Here is a 14,846-nt window from a genome sequence, read left to right as displayed (position 1 = left end):
TAACGTATATTCGTATAATTACAATAGATAACTGCGATCGACCAACAAACGCCCCGCGATCGACCGGTCAATCGCGATCGACGCGTTGGAAATGCCTGCTCTATAGCATACTTAAACCCGAAGGTTTATGGCTGCAGCAACACAAGCCTTCCATCTGTCCCTAACCTGGGCAAGATCAATCCAATCTTTCCCATCCTTACCGATTCATTTTAGGTCAATCTCAACGTTATCCCTCCATCCTCGTCTTAGCCTTCCTACTGGTCCCTTACCATCAGGTTTCCCAACAAGAATCCTGTAAACTATTCATTCCTCTGCCATTCGTGTCACATGGTCTGTCCATCTAACTAAGTCTTCTTGATTAAATTATTCTAATAATAATAATTAAAAAGTTGAAATAATTTATTGTGTTGCTGGAGGAAGTAACGCTAAGATGATGTTTAGATTTGTTTATTTGGAGACTATTTTAACCATAGCCAGGCTGGAATATATATATATACGTAGTGGAGGCCCGGAGCTGCAGCCCTCAAGTTCACCCTCAATTCTGATTTAATCTTGATCATATCCTGCATAATTTTGAGCCTCCTAAGCCTACTAGCTGCTTTTAAACATGGAAGTATTAATTTGATCACAGTTTTTGTTTCAACAATGACAAAAGTGGCTTTTTATGGGTTGATAATATGTGAACATTTCCAGCATAGATAATATTCACAAGTAAAATATACATGTTATGAATACCAGTTTACACTTAAATATTTAATGATTCATATATCCCCGAGTGTATGTACTTATTGAATTTGATTGGGTGGGCAATTGGGTGGGCACAGGAATTTTTGGGTGGGCGCTTGCCCACCCGTGCCCACCCCTGTCGCCGTCCCTGCATGTGGAGAACATTCTGTAACAGGTAAACATCACTTTCAGTTGCCATAACTTTTCACCAAATGAAGTTACATGAAGTTACATGAAATCTGATTTCAGATTTGACATCCTGACGAAATTCTAGCCTATTGGTCATGTATCACATGACCCACCTATCATTTTAAATTAAAAAGTTGAATTCAAGAGGGCGGAACCAAGATGGCGGCCGTCTGTGTGACATACTCCAAAAGGTGTCCCCCTAGGTCTATTATATATCGCCCATATCAAATTCCAGGAAAATACATCACTGTGGATTTTACAAGGGGTAGTGAAGGGACTTCTGATACACCCTGTACAATGATAGTACTTTCAGTACTTGTATAGACTCTTCAAATATCGCAAATTCCATCATAAATAACTACTTTGACAAATGTCTTGTTAATCCTTCAAACCTGAAACTCCCACGAGTCGATCGGGGACCATCTGGACTTATTTATTTTTATAAAACACAACAAAACGCTACAGATCTCAACAAGATCTCGAACAGGATTAAACGACGAAACGAACCAACATACATCAGAAACACCAGCAAGTTTTAGCATTCGATAGAAAAGTGGCCTACTTGTGAAACACCAGAAGTAAAGTAAAGTAAAATAATAATAATAATAATAATAATAATAATAATAATAATAAATAAATAAATACAGAATACATGGCACCTAAAGGGAGACAGCCAGAGGCGCCAATTTTCAAAAACACTTGAATTATAAGTTTACAAAAAAATCACATAAATTATTGGGTGGGTTCGGGCCCCACGAACCCATATAAATTGGCGCCACTGTACACAGTCGACATAAATTGCGTAACGATTTATTTTTGTAGGTATGGTGCCGTGTGGTAAACTTAATTGAATTCAACTGGAACACCACAAGTACGATATGTACTTACAAGTGGGTTGGATGCTTCAAAGCAGGAAGGGAAGGAGAGGGGTGTGTGAGAATCCCACCTATCGCCCCTTCAAATCACACCCTGCATTAAAATGAATAGGTTCGCTACATTCAAATGACAAAATTCTGATTTTCCGTTCCATCACATTCCAAATGAACCCAAAACGATATCTAGGGTTTTATATGTTTCGGAATTATCTGTTTTTAAGATTGCCATAAATTCTAAAAAAATAAAGAAATAAAATGTATTTATGCAAAAACAAGGAAATCCGTATGTGTGTGTATACACACACACACACACACACCTGGAGGACCAATTTTGTACCTCGCAGATGAAAATTGTTTCTGCGCCACTGTTTATGCATCATCCAAGTTCACAAGTTCACCTCCCCCTAAAAAAAAATCCTGTGTACGCCAGTGTCCATGCCCAGGCCGGGATTCCAACCTGGAACCCCTGACATCGCAGCGCGATATGCTGACAACTCCGCCGCCACGGAGGTCGTCTTGCCCAAAGAGAGCATGGATTTAAAATCATAAGAGTCCTTAACAACGAACCTATGTCAGCCTTACTCGTATATATTAGTCCGTTAAATTAAGGCACAGCACTGTGATTGGAATATCAAAGTCAAGTCAAAGTCAAAATCTCTTTTAAGTCCATTTTATGCACAGATAGGCTAGTAGGGACTGGAACTGCAGTTTAAAATGAGATCCGACCGAACCACAATGCGTCTAAAACAGCACTCACAAATATTATGCTGAACCATAGATAAATGAACAAAATACGTCAAAGAGAACCAAGAAACAGAACTACCGGGATCGAAGCCGAGACCTCATTACAAGGCGACACCGTTACCACTACATCCTTGGGGAGGGCCATGGTTGGAATGAAGTAAGTGCTTGCGTGAAATATATAATTTTCAACTGAAATTTTCCTTACAGGGACATCCTTAGCCCTCCCACCCATTATGAAGAGTATTGGTAATGGAAAAGGGTAAACACTATGGCACCAAGTTTGGGTAATTGGTAGGCCGTAGAGCCTCTGAATACATGTTTAATTTTAGTCATTGCCTTAGCGTATACTCTAAGGTCATTGCATGTTGAGTACTTTTAGCAGGTTCGTTATATAGAAATATATATTGCTCAGAAACAATTGGTGAAAATTGTGTACACTAATAACTTGGAATATAAAAGAATGATGTCAATGGACCTGGTCGACGAAGGGTATTGTAGGTGTCAGCACGACTGTTGTGTCCGCACGCTTTTGATGGGCAATTGTTCTCCCATTCAAATACAGTATTGGCCAAATTATTGGACTAATTAGTTGAAAAAATGAAACACAGATAAACTCACTTCATGTAGAGACAGATTTCATGTTTTGTGATACACATTGCATTGTTATACACGTTATACAAACTGCAAGTACTGTCAGTACTTCGCATGACCACCTTTGGCCTTCACCTTTGGCTAGGGTGACCAGATATTTGTTGACCAAAAAGATTATAGTCTATAGGTTGAAGTTGCGCATGTACAAAACATAAAAAGAAAACGAAAATAAGGGTGGCTATTTGTTATTGCTTCTATTATAGCCCCTATAAAATAGGCCTACACTCTACAGATTCAAATTACTTATGGGTAGGGAGACAAATTTATGGTAAATAAAAACTGAGGAGAGCGGTAAATAAAATGTAAGATCAGCGGTATATACCAGCAGTGGAAAAAAAATTGGCACACACTTTTTCATTATGAGAGGAAACAACATACAAAAGAGCTATAAATTGATAAACTACTTCATTTTTATATACTGCACACATACACAAGTACTTAGATTTCAACTGTAATTGCCAATAGCAGCGATTGGGTGGGGCAAGGATAGTTTACTTTTTTTGCTAGACAAGGCTTAGTATTTAGAGGCCATAGTGCAAGGGCAAAGAAAGTTGGGACCCCGCACCCTCCCCCCCGAATCGACGCCAATGGTAATTGCACTGAAAAGAAAGAAGAAATTGGGAAATCCCAATTTGCAGCGTCTTCCTGATGTGATCGAAGATAAAACGTTCTTCAGCTGCAAGTGGTAGGAAACTAGGCAAACGTTTCGTTACAAATCGACAGTTTGCGCACACAACCTCGATTGCCGGTTTTTGCGTGTTTTCTACTTAATTTGATGATATTTCACGGTTATTTCGCGAAAAAGCGTTTATTTCGTGGAAAAGCACACATTACTTCGCGAATAAAACTCGTGCATATTTCATCACTGGGGGTGTAGTTACGTGCAGAATGTTGAAAATTGCACTTTTTTTTCACGATTTCGCGCATCGCGAAAATTCAATGTTCCTACTTATGGGTCTAATGTAATTAGCTAATTACAAATACTTACTCACCAATGGGCACCATCATTCATACTTCTGGGATGATTTTGCTTTCTTGAGTATGTTTAAATCGTCCTTTATTGCCAGTGCAAACTCTTCACAGGTCATGTCCACATTGGATTTCACTTTCATTACTTGTTCGAGTGTTGACACCAGGAGTGTACTTTTTTCTCTCGTCAATAAGTTTTAATACCACTGAAGAGTCTTTCACAATAGACATTTGTACCAGGCAGAGTAAACAAGAATTTTATAAGAGGCACAATCACTTTTAAATTTAACCCAGCCTGTACTGACCTCCACTTACCCATTATTGTTTCCTTTCTTTCCCCCAATCATTCAAGATGTTTTTCAATGGCTTTTGAAATTGCACAGTAAGTGTCAAAAATATCATTATCATTAAATTCCAATGAATTTGAAATATGTTTTGCTTGTTGATGGAATATGAAAATGACTCTTGAAATTGTTCATAGGAAATTCTTGAGTCAAGGAGTAAATACCTCAGTTTGTTGACATCTTGACGTTTTCCGTTCTGTGGATTTTAACGCATATTTATGCGTAAAATAATGAATAAAATTAAATAGCAAGGAAAAGGTATATTTGGGGATTTTTGCAAATTGAAAAGAGTATAGAGTATATGAACCTCTATAAGAGTATAATACTCTTAAAAAGATTATGTCTGGTCACCCTACCTTTGGCTATTTTCGAGTCCATTTTAATCACTGCTTGTGTACAATTCCTTTTTCACTCTTATTTATAAATGTCAAACCACGTGGATTATGAACATGTAGCTGCGGAAATACAAATAAAGAAAACCCAAACGACAATCAGAATTAATATTATTTCCTTTGTTATAACTAGGGCCCGGGACTTTGTTATAATATATTTTTCGTTTGGCATCGGATCGAATTATGGGGTGAGATCTTTCAGTATCTGTTAAAAATCGGCCAAAATAGACGAACTTGATAAGGCATATTTTACCAATTTCGCGTTATTACAACATATTTCTTCAATTTTCTCGTAATAAGACATATTCCTGTATAATTTTGTAATTGTCTTGCATATAATCGGTTATTTTATAATTTATTCTTCGTACCTTTAGCTCAACGGATAGTTTATATTATCGATGGTAAGGACATTATGGACAGAGAAATTAAAAGCAGATGCAGTCTTTTCTTACCAACTACAGAAAAATAATAACCCCCCTTTTTTATCTCGCCAACAATTGATAGCCGTGCGAACATTATTGAGGAAAAATGTTCTGTCATTGTTGTGCTGGCACGAGAATCAAAACAAGTAAACAAGTTTCAAATGTTTTCATTTCTTTACCTTTTGGTTGTTTTGGTTGTTTTTCAGATTCTATGTAGTTAAAATTTGCCTAAAAAGGTTGTGTTTGTGTACTGATAGCCTAGATTTACCAGAGCCGCAGTGAGCTGCCAATTATGCTTTAGTTTCCACAAAGGTGTAAATCTGACATATTAGTAAATTAAACTTAGGACAATTGCAGTGAACCTCAGGATATTTTCAGTATTTTTCGACTACATTCTTCGGTAAAAGGGATTCTGACTTCATTTAATACCTCACCCCAACCCTAGTTGATCTCCCTAGAAGATACTGACTTTTAGTACAATGAGAAATTCGAAAGTACTGTTGTGCATATTTTTGGCTTTACTGGGAATATTTCTGACATATTTTTAAATTATGACATAATTACATACATATTTTACAGTTTTCTAGGACATAAAGTCACGGCCCCTAGTTATAACCAAACAAATAGCATAAATAACAAGGTAAACAATGTACGTATTGTTCCAGGCACTTTTGCGAATGTGCAAAGAATTGTGTAGCCACCTATTCTTGGGACACAGTAAAAGAAAGGACTGTGGGAAACAAGGTTTTATGAAGCAGACAGTTTCATCCTATAAAAAGTTATATCAATCCTCAAATCAAATATATTATAATAGTTAGAACATTCAAAACGAGCAAATGTGCTTCATTTTAACAATGAGTCCAATAATTTGACCAATAATGTATTTGATGCATTAGAATTACTCGAGCAATCAAATAAGGATGATACACACACTATACATAATTCCAGGGCAGCTACAGTTTACGTTGCAAAGCAATTATTAAGTGACATGTTGGTTTATAACAAGTATTGCATGTGGCTTGAAGTAATCTATGCACTAAAATTGAATTTCATAAGGTTATTTTTTTTTTCAGAGAAAAATGAAGTTTGTGGTTGCGCTGGGATTTCTGACATTTCTATCTTCTATGCTTCCTGTTCAAGGTAAATACATGCTTGTATATTGTTTCTAGGTTTTTGTTCAAGTGTAATATAATGATCATTTTAGGATTAAATTTATGTTCATACTTTAACATTAACCGCTCACAATTGAAAATTATTGATAAAGTTTTGCAATCAATATTCAACTGGACTGTTTTTCATTTAGATTTGTAAAGCAAAACAGTGAAATTTCAAGGTGATATTGTGTTAAATGACGATATATCTCAGAAGAATAAACTAGCTGTCTGGCAGCGAGAATCAACACAATACATTTGAAGGGCTCGGGTGTAAATCATGGTAAGTTACATTTCGGTAATTTTTTGAATTACAAAGTAAAATGTACCATTCTTCAATTTTCGAGTGAAATTGCCATGTCATACAATTTGTATTGGACTCGGTGAAGCCTTCTGAAATTGGTAAACACAACACGAAAACAATTTATTTACAGTATAGCTTCAAATAACCTTTTTTCTTAATGAACTCAGAAATTACCAAAATGTCACTTACCATGTTTTACACTCGAGCCCTTCATTTAATGTAACCCATTGACGTATTTAAAAGAGACTATAGACCTTAAGCTTAAGGTATCCCGAATGTCCTTCAAAAAATAACCATGATCACTTGTTCACTTACAAATCCTTGGTTTGTATTTTTATAAAGAACTGCACATTTATTAAGAATGTAGACTACATTCAAATTAAACAAGACGTGGACGCAAATAATTGTTCAATCACTATTTTTATTAATTTTAATTGTACAGTGGGGTGCACAAGTATGGCTAGGCCAATTGTCCATGACTACTTTCATTACTTCTAATCTTGCATACTACGTATTTTTAAGGAATGCATTTTTTCGTTTGCTGGTGCAGAGGATGCCAAGGGCTTGTTTGGCGCTTTGTTTCAATTCTTGAAGCTCTCCTTGAGCAAAACAGAGAGAATGAACATGGTGATGGCCAATTTGCTTGGTAATACTTGTTCATCATCCCACTCTACTCCCTATGCACTTAACACGGGGTGGATTTGTTCAGTGCAAATTGCCAATGACTATTTTCATTAATTTTTCTCTTACATCCTATGCGTTTTTAAGCGATGGATTCTTTTTAAATAGCGACGATGAGGAAGAGTGATGATATATGATGAAATTGATGGACACAATGAGCACCCATGACAAGACCGGGATTCAAACCTGGGAACTCTGGCGTCGTAACACGCTTTGCTGACCATTCCATTCCACCCCATAGGCAGTGACGGCGCCAGCCTAAAATAAGTGGGGGGCTATAGATTTCGGAGTCAAATTCTCGGGGGCTAACTAATATCGGCTAAAAGGTAATTACGTAATATATTATTACGGTATAATTTTACCAGTTACATATTTTACAGTCAGATTCAAAGATAAGTCACTGAGATGTTATGTTGCATTTTGTTCCATAGACACGAATTTTTTATGCAATATAAAATGCAATAATTGTAATGTATTCTTTTCATAAGCCATTATCGTGAGGAATAATATCACATACTTGCAATTCATATGAACAGTAAAGAAAATACACTATAAAACTACATCAACTCGCTGAATAGGCTATAGGCTATGTACGTATAAATACTAACGTAACACTCTCTCTATGAAAAGAGTGCGAGTACTTTTTGTTCAAATAAGAAAATAACCACAGCAAGGAACTACGATAAAATACGTCTGTTTTTATAAGCAGCTTCAACCTTGTTTAAATACAAAGATGTTGCTAGCTCCTTCTCAAAGGACAGAATAGATAGAGCACTCAACCTCTCATCACCAACTCGATTACGAATGTAACACTTGGTTTGCCGCAAGCAGCCGTTAATGGGGGTATGCTAAGCACAAAGCTTATAAAGTTCGAAGAAGACAATTCTGATTGTTTCAATCATTGCGAGCAGCTGCTGGAGGATCTTTATTTTGAGTTCCTTTCTGCCTCATAGTATGCCGTAGTTCTAAACGCCCGAACCACAATAGCAGGGAGCGGCGAAAGATTGTAGCTTTTCGATCTTCAGAAAAGCGGCACTAACTTAATAAAGTAGGCATCAAATAAACAATATCGCCCTTGAATAGAAAGTATGATAATGATGCCATTATGACATATCTAACTTTTCCTTGTTCAACGGCTGGAATTCATAACTTAGGTCTAAAATTGGGGACGATGAGAGTTAAATACCGTTCACTTAGGAGGTGCCATTCTCAATGAACAAACATCTTTTAATTACAAATTCAGCTCCATAGGAGACAAATACAGTGACTTAAAAACAATGACTATAGTTGCAACTCTTACACTGGGAATTTTGATTAGTTAAAATAACTGCTGAATATTATAATTTTATTTCAGAATATATTATGCATAAATACTGAACAGAATTGGATCAATAGTTTTAGAAGTGCTTCAAAGATTGATTCTTCTGCACGGAATGAAATTTGCTATGGTGGTACTGCAGCAATTGCTTCCTAACCTCACAAATTATAATTGAATCGGCAGGTTTAAGAAGGGAATAAGTCCAAAAAGTAAATTTGTGGGAAATCAAAAAAAAAATAATAATAATAATTGTATAAGGTCCGGGATTAATTTTCTTCTTACACCTTACGTTGATTTCAGGGTTTTGTATCTTCACCTAGGGACTGCTTTTTATATCTTTCTTCACACTCACGTGTAGAGCGACGCTTTCCGATGATGTCCATTTTTTGGTCTTCATTCCGTTCTTAAACCTGCCGATTCAATTAATTAACATGTAGGACTAGGGCTGCCAGCAAGAAAATTGCCCAAGCCTGCTGATATTCGCACCATATTTCAATGATTGCTTGACCGAATTTGTATTAAGGCCCATTATATATGCACACAGGCTAATCGGGATGAGAGCTATAGCTTCTAGTGGAATTGAATTGTTTTTTGAAGTCCACTTTATGCACAGATAGGTTAAACTGGACTGCAATTTAAAGTGAGATCCGAGCCACTGTGCACTCTACAGGGTCTCGAACTCGAGACCCCTTGATTATAAGTCGACGATGTTGCCATTACGCCATCGGGGAAGCCCGTTTAGTGGAATCTGAACGACTTAATGAAATATTTACCTCAACTGGGGATCGAACCCGGGACCCCTTGATATCAAGGCAGCAATTTTAACGCTAAACTATGGGAGCTGGAAGGCCAATTTTAATTTTTTCAATTGGTAACGTTGTCGCCTTGTAATCAAGGGGTCTCGGGTTCGATACCTGGTGGATCCACATGGCACAATGGTTTGGATCCCACTTTAAACTGTAGACAGTCCCGATTACCCTTCCTGTGCATAAAGTGGACTTAAAACAACAAATCAATCAATTTTTCCAATGTTTAGCATTTAGGAATTAAGTAGTTTGTGTACTCTTTGATTCTTTAACATCGTATTTCTCCCTCTCAAATATTTTCAGCGATAAGGATATGAAGGCTTGTGTTGTTGAGGCCATAAACCTTCGGGTTTAAGAATGCTGAAGAGTTAGTTACTTAAGGATAGATATAATGATGAAACCAGTGAAAGAACATCTCTAACTCTCATGCAATTGTTGGAACTCCAATAAAGAACTACTTAACAAACAGAAAGGAAACATAACGCTTCTTTAGATTTTGAACGTCGTCCTATTATAAAAAATCACACCTGTTAGACCTAATCCGAAACATAGTGATACGATTTACAGAGGCTAATAATTGAACACATTCCGCTGTATATGTCAACAACAATGGAGTCCAATAGTGTGACGACACAGCAGACGACGCGCTGGGACTGAGTCTTCACAACGAGAAAACGTGTTTTCTTCCTATCCAATTCAATTCCTTCAGAAGGCGTAGCTTTATTTATTGTGACAGCAGTTAAGAAACAAAATTGTGATGTGCATCGTACATCAATGTAAAGATAAGATTTCAGAGAATACGTCTATATATAAAATATACCTTACATATGAGAATGTAAAGAATAAATGGAGTAGGAAATCGAGTAAAGCGAATGCTCCAACTCAAATCTTAGCCAATGGGCGTCGTCGGTTCAATCGCCTGAGGCTGCTGGTTTCCCACGATTTCCCATCATCCATAGCGGCAGCGTGGCCGACTTCAGATCGGGTGAGCTTCGGCTCGGCTTAGGCTGTGCTCGGAAGTGGAATGTTTTGAAAATGCATGATTTTCTTACTCCGGTTATTCTTTACTTATCCTCTGTAAGATATGTGTGATATATAGTCGTATTCTCCGAAATCTCATCTCTTCATTGATGTACGATACACACCATAATTTTGTTTCATAACTGCTGTCACAATAATTAAAGCTACCCCTTCCGAAGGAAAATAGCAATGAATTGGATAGGAAGAATACACGTTTTCTCGTTGTGAAGACTCAGTTCCAGCTCGTAGTCTGCTTGTGACGTCACCACTAATGGACTCCAATCTCACAGCCACTGAATACGTCCATCTACCAGGCAGGCAGCAGATTTCGTAGCAAGTTTGGCGACTCATGATTGGAATATTACTTAGTATCGAATGATCAGTGGCATCATACATTTCTCTAAATTGTCCATTTTACATTGTCCATTCTCTGTACTGTCCCTACCAAAATCAGAAACGTATATAAACCAAATGTAGTTATTGTAATATAAAATATATTCCGTGTCGGGTAAGCTTCCTTTCCACGGCTCTTTATTCAAAGTCGCATCAACGTGTGAAAAACACAATCAGTCTGTCAAGTATATTGTGTGATGAACTTCACTTACCGTTACGACATTGTAAATATGACCCTATTTCTCGGCTGAATCACTCAGTTCTTCACTTTCGTCTTCGTATGAACAACAGCCTCAACAAGGTCACGAAGATTTGGTAGCACAATATGACAAAGTTTCATAACCATGTTATTTCACGTCTCATCCTTGCGAACCTTCCTTTAGTCTGCCTGTTCGTTTTGTAAGTCAAGGTCTGCCTCCTCAGTCACCGCAATAAAATCGTTGATGTAATAATGTGTAAGATTCTGGCAGTTAAGATACGAAAGAGGAATGATATGATACCACTGGTTTCCTATTTGGAACAGATTTACAGCATGTAATTGCACAAAATTATTTAGCGAGGAAAAAAATATGCCAAATATGTCTCACATTCAGTGCAGAAGCTTCGTTCGAAAGAAAGGGAGAAATGCGGAGGGGGCAGAGGTACTTCAACACTCCAGAAAACTAATTAAAGTGAAGACGTATTATCTTGATAGTCGATAACAGAAATGAAATTCAGTTAATGACAACAAAATAACCAAATTTAAATATTAGTTAACCCTGAAAAACTGAATGTAAAATGTAGGAACCAGGTTAGAACATCATTGTCTTTTGTCGTTAATCCGCACACTGCCTACGAACAGGCCGGGGACTCAAATCCGGCACCTTTCGTGGCGAGATTATGAGAAAGACCACTCAACTCACTCGGCTACAGAGATAGAAACTATTTTCACTACAAGCTCTTGCAAGAACAGGATCGTGCCACCGGGATGGGGGTGGATAATATAAGATTTTCGTAAGGATGAATATGGACACAAGGGGAAGCATTTTTATAATCAGTCTCATATTTTACCATATTTTCCTAAATGCTTCATATTCTTGGTATTTTGACTTAATTCAACGCCTATTATTTCATTAAATGCTAATTGTGCCACAGGCAGCCAGTTTAAGAAGGAAGATGTACTATTTAATCTATGCTGACTGCTGAAAAACATTTTAAATGCAATTGTTAATACAGTCCCTACCAAAGATTTGAGACCACCTTGTCATGTGTTTTTCAGACAAACAGAAAAAGTACATATGCGAGTGCTTTTCATGAAATTAACACTTTAATACAAAATTGGAATTATTATGTAATGTTATTGAAAGGTACATCAAGATCAAGAAAGTGTAAGGGTACTTATAACTAATAGATGCAACTAAAGGTACAATTTGTAAAATCATTAAATCTGAACTTTGAAAATATACTTGGAAACAAACATTTCTCCTGAAATTAGATGAATGAAGTGTGAAATTTTAATAGTCAATAGGTCCACCTTTAAGTTTCAAGCACATTTGCACACGTTTTCTCATGCTGCGGACCAATTTCTGGCATTCTTGAGGCGTAATCTCATTCCAGATTTCGGAGATCTGTTCACGAAGTTCCTGGACAGACATTCCTTGGCTGGCGTCTGGCTACACGAAGACCAATGGTATTCCATAGGTTTTATATAGGATTCAGGTTCGGATTTCGTGCGGGCCAAGGCAACAATGGGATTTCCCTCGCTTGAATCCAAGCCATTGTTGCTGCTTACGTGTGGCAAGTCGCGTTGTCCTGTTGGAAGACGAAGTACCCGTTGTGGAGCTTCTGGGTGGACGGAAGCATGTTATCTTTCATTGTTTCGATGTATTCTCGTGAATCCATGGAGCCAGGAATCAATCTCAAAATCCCGATTCCTGTAGCAGACATGCATCCCCAGATCATGACTGATTGGCCCCCCACCCTGAACAGCTTGCACGAGACATTCGGGGAGAAGTTTCTCGGTTGCTGTCCTCCGAACTCTCACTTTTCGGGAGCTGTAAAGCACGAATCTCGATTCATCACTGAAAACGACCTTACCCCAATGTTCCATGGACCAGTTTCTTTTATTTTTGCACCACTTCACACGATTTCTCTTATGTACATTGTTGAGCAATGGCTTTTTGAGAGGAGCGTAAGACACAAGTCCACATTCCCCCAGACGACGCGAAATGGTCATCTTTCAGACCCTTTTATTAGTGGAATCTTCAAATTCCCTCACTATTGCTTGAAGAGGGGCTTTACGGTTATTCTTTGCCAATCGCGATAATCCGGTCCTCGCATACAGACGTTACCCTGGGGCGGTCGCAGCGTGGTTTATCAACCACTGTAGCTTGCTGCTTGAATTTGTGTATTGTGTTCGCCACGCAGGTTTTACTCACATTCAATGCGACTGCAATTTCTCTATGAGACCTATTGCATCTGTACATACCAATTATTTGCCATTTCACGGCCACGGGCACAGATTTTCCCACCATTATCACGTAGCTTGCGATTCAAACAGCCTGTTGATTACAGTATGTAACATTGTTATTCGTACACATAGAATTTCCGAGGAAAAAATGTCATATCTACTAGTAAATATAATCATTGTCATATGTACCTGGAAATTAATGTTAATGAAGGTTTCACCAACAAATGTCAATAAAAATGTATGTTCAAGGTTTATAAACAGAGCATATAATTTGTGTGAAAAGAGAAAAACACGCTGTTTCATGCAACATTGTTATTCGTACAGGCAAGAGTTTCAATCTTCCTCGCATACAGCGCAACCGCTATTCGAGCGATTTCGTGCAATTTGCAACTTCGTAACAAGTTTGAACATGCAGGCGCGCTCCCCGTCAAACGGAATGCTGGCGTAGGTATTGTTGTAGGCCTATCGTCTATCTATCAGCGTGTTCGAAATGGGCAAGGTGAAGGAACTAAGTTCCGATCTGAAGGATGTTATTATAAATTTGGCCCTTAGAGGTTATTCGTTAAGAAAAATTGGACAAACAGTCAATAAATCACACTCCACAGTTCAATACATAGTAAACAAATTTAGAGAGGAAGGCTCAACACAGAATGTGCCGAGAAAACCAAAAGAGAGACGGTTGAATAAACGCGATGAACGCTTTATTTTAAAAAGAGTGCGAGAAAACCCCCGTCTAAGTGTTCCTCAGTTACACCGTTAGTAGAAAATGTTCTGGGAAGATGATGTCCGATCAAACTGTCCGACGTGCCTTGTGGAAGCACGAATATCATGGCAGAATACCACGAAAGAGGCCGTATGCAAATAAGGTGAATCGCAGGAATAGACTTTCATTCGCGAAAGAGCACATCCACAAGGGCCAGGAATTTTGGGATAGTGTCATATGGTCAGACAAGTTCAAGATTAATATATACGGGTCAGATGGGATAGATAGGGTCTGGAGAAAATCAAATAAAGACAATGATCACATTAACACAGTTCCAACAGTTAAACACGGTGGTGGGTCATTAATGATTTGGGGCTGTATGTCGTCCAAGGGTGTTTATACCATCCAGTTTATTGATGGTATCATGGATGCATAATGTCTATTTGGACATATTGAAGAACAATGTAAAGCAGAGTGCCCAAAAAATGGATATGCCGCCTATCTACAGATTCCAACAAGACAATGACAGTAAGCGTAAGGCGCGAGTTAACATGAATTGGCTAATATGGAATGTGTCCAAACTACTACAAACACCAGCTCAAAGTCCAGACTGAACTCCCATTGAGCATTTATGGGCAATTTTGAAGAGGCGAGTCCATAAAGCAGCCGCCAAGTCCAAACAAGAGTTGAAACTGTTGTGCAAGCCGAG

At 37.9% G+C, this 14,846-nt stretch overlaps 1 protein-coding gene across 1 annotated transcript in view; it reads left to right on the top strand.

Moving 5' to 3' along the window:
• Nucleotides 1–14,846, top strand: part of LOC145986423 (putative chitinase 10) — an 87,401-nt gene that overhangs the window by 19,522 nt on the left and 53,033 nt on the right. The window contains exon 2 of the mRNA XM_083120425.1: nt 6,386–6,452. Within this exon, the coding sequence (XP_082976551.1) occupies nt 6,392–6,452 (61 nt within the window). The 5' untranslated portion in view covers nt 6,386–6,391. The remainder of the gene's footprint in view (nt 1–6,385; nt 6,453–14,846) is intronic.

The sequence above is a fragment of the Lepisma saccharinum genome, chromosome 1, assembly GCF_977018435.1.
Source record: "Lepisma saccharinum chromosome 1, izLepSacc3.1, whole genome shotgun sequence".
In the NCBI taxonomy this organism is placed as follows: domain Eukaryota; kingdom Metazoa; phylum Arthropoda; class Insecta; order Zygentoma; family Lepismatidae; genus Lepisma; species Lepisma saccharinum.
Note: the sequence above shows the minus strand (reverse complement) of the source record. Positions and strands in the feature narration are given on the sequence as shown.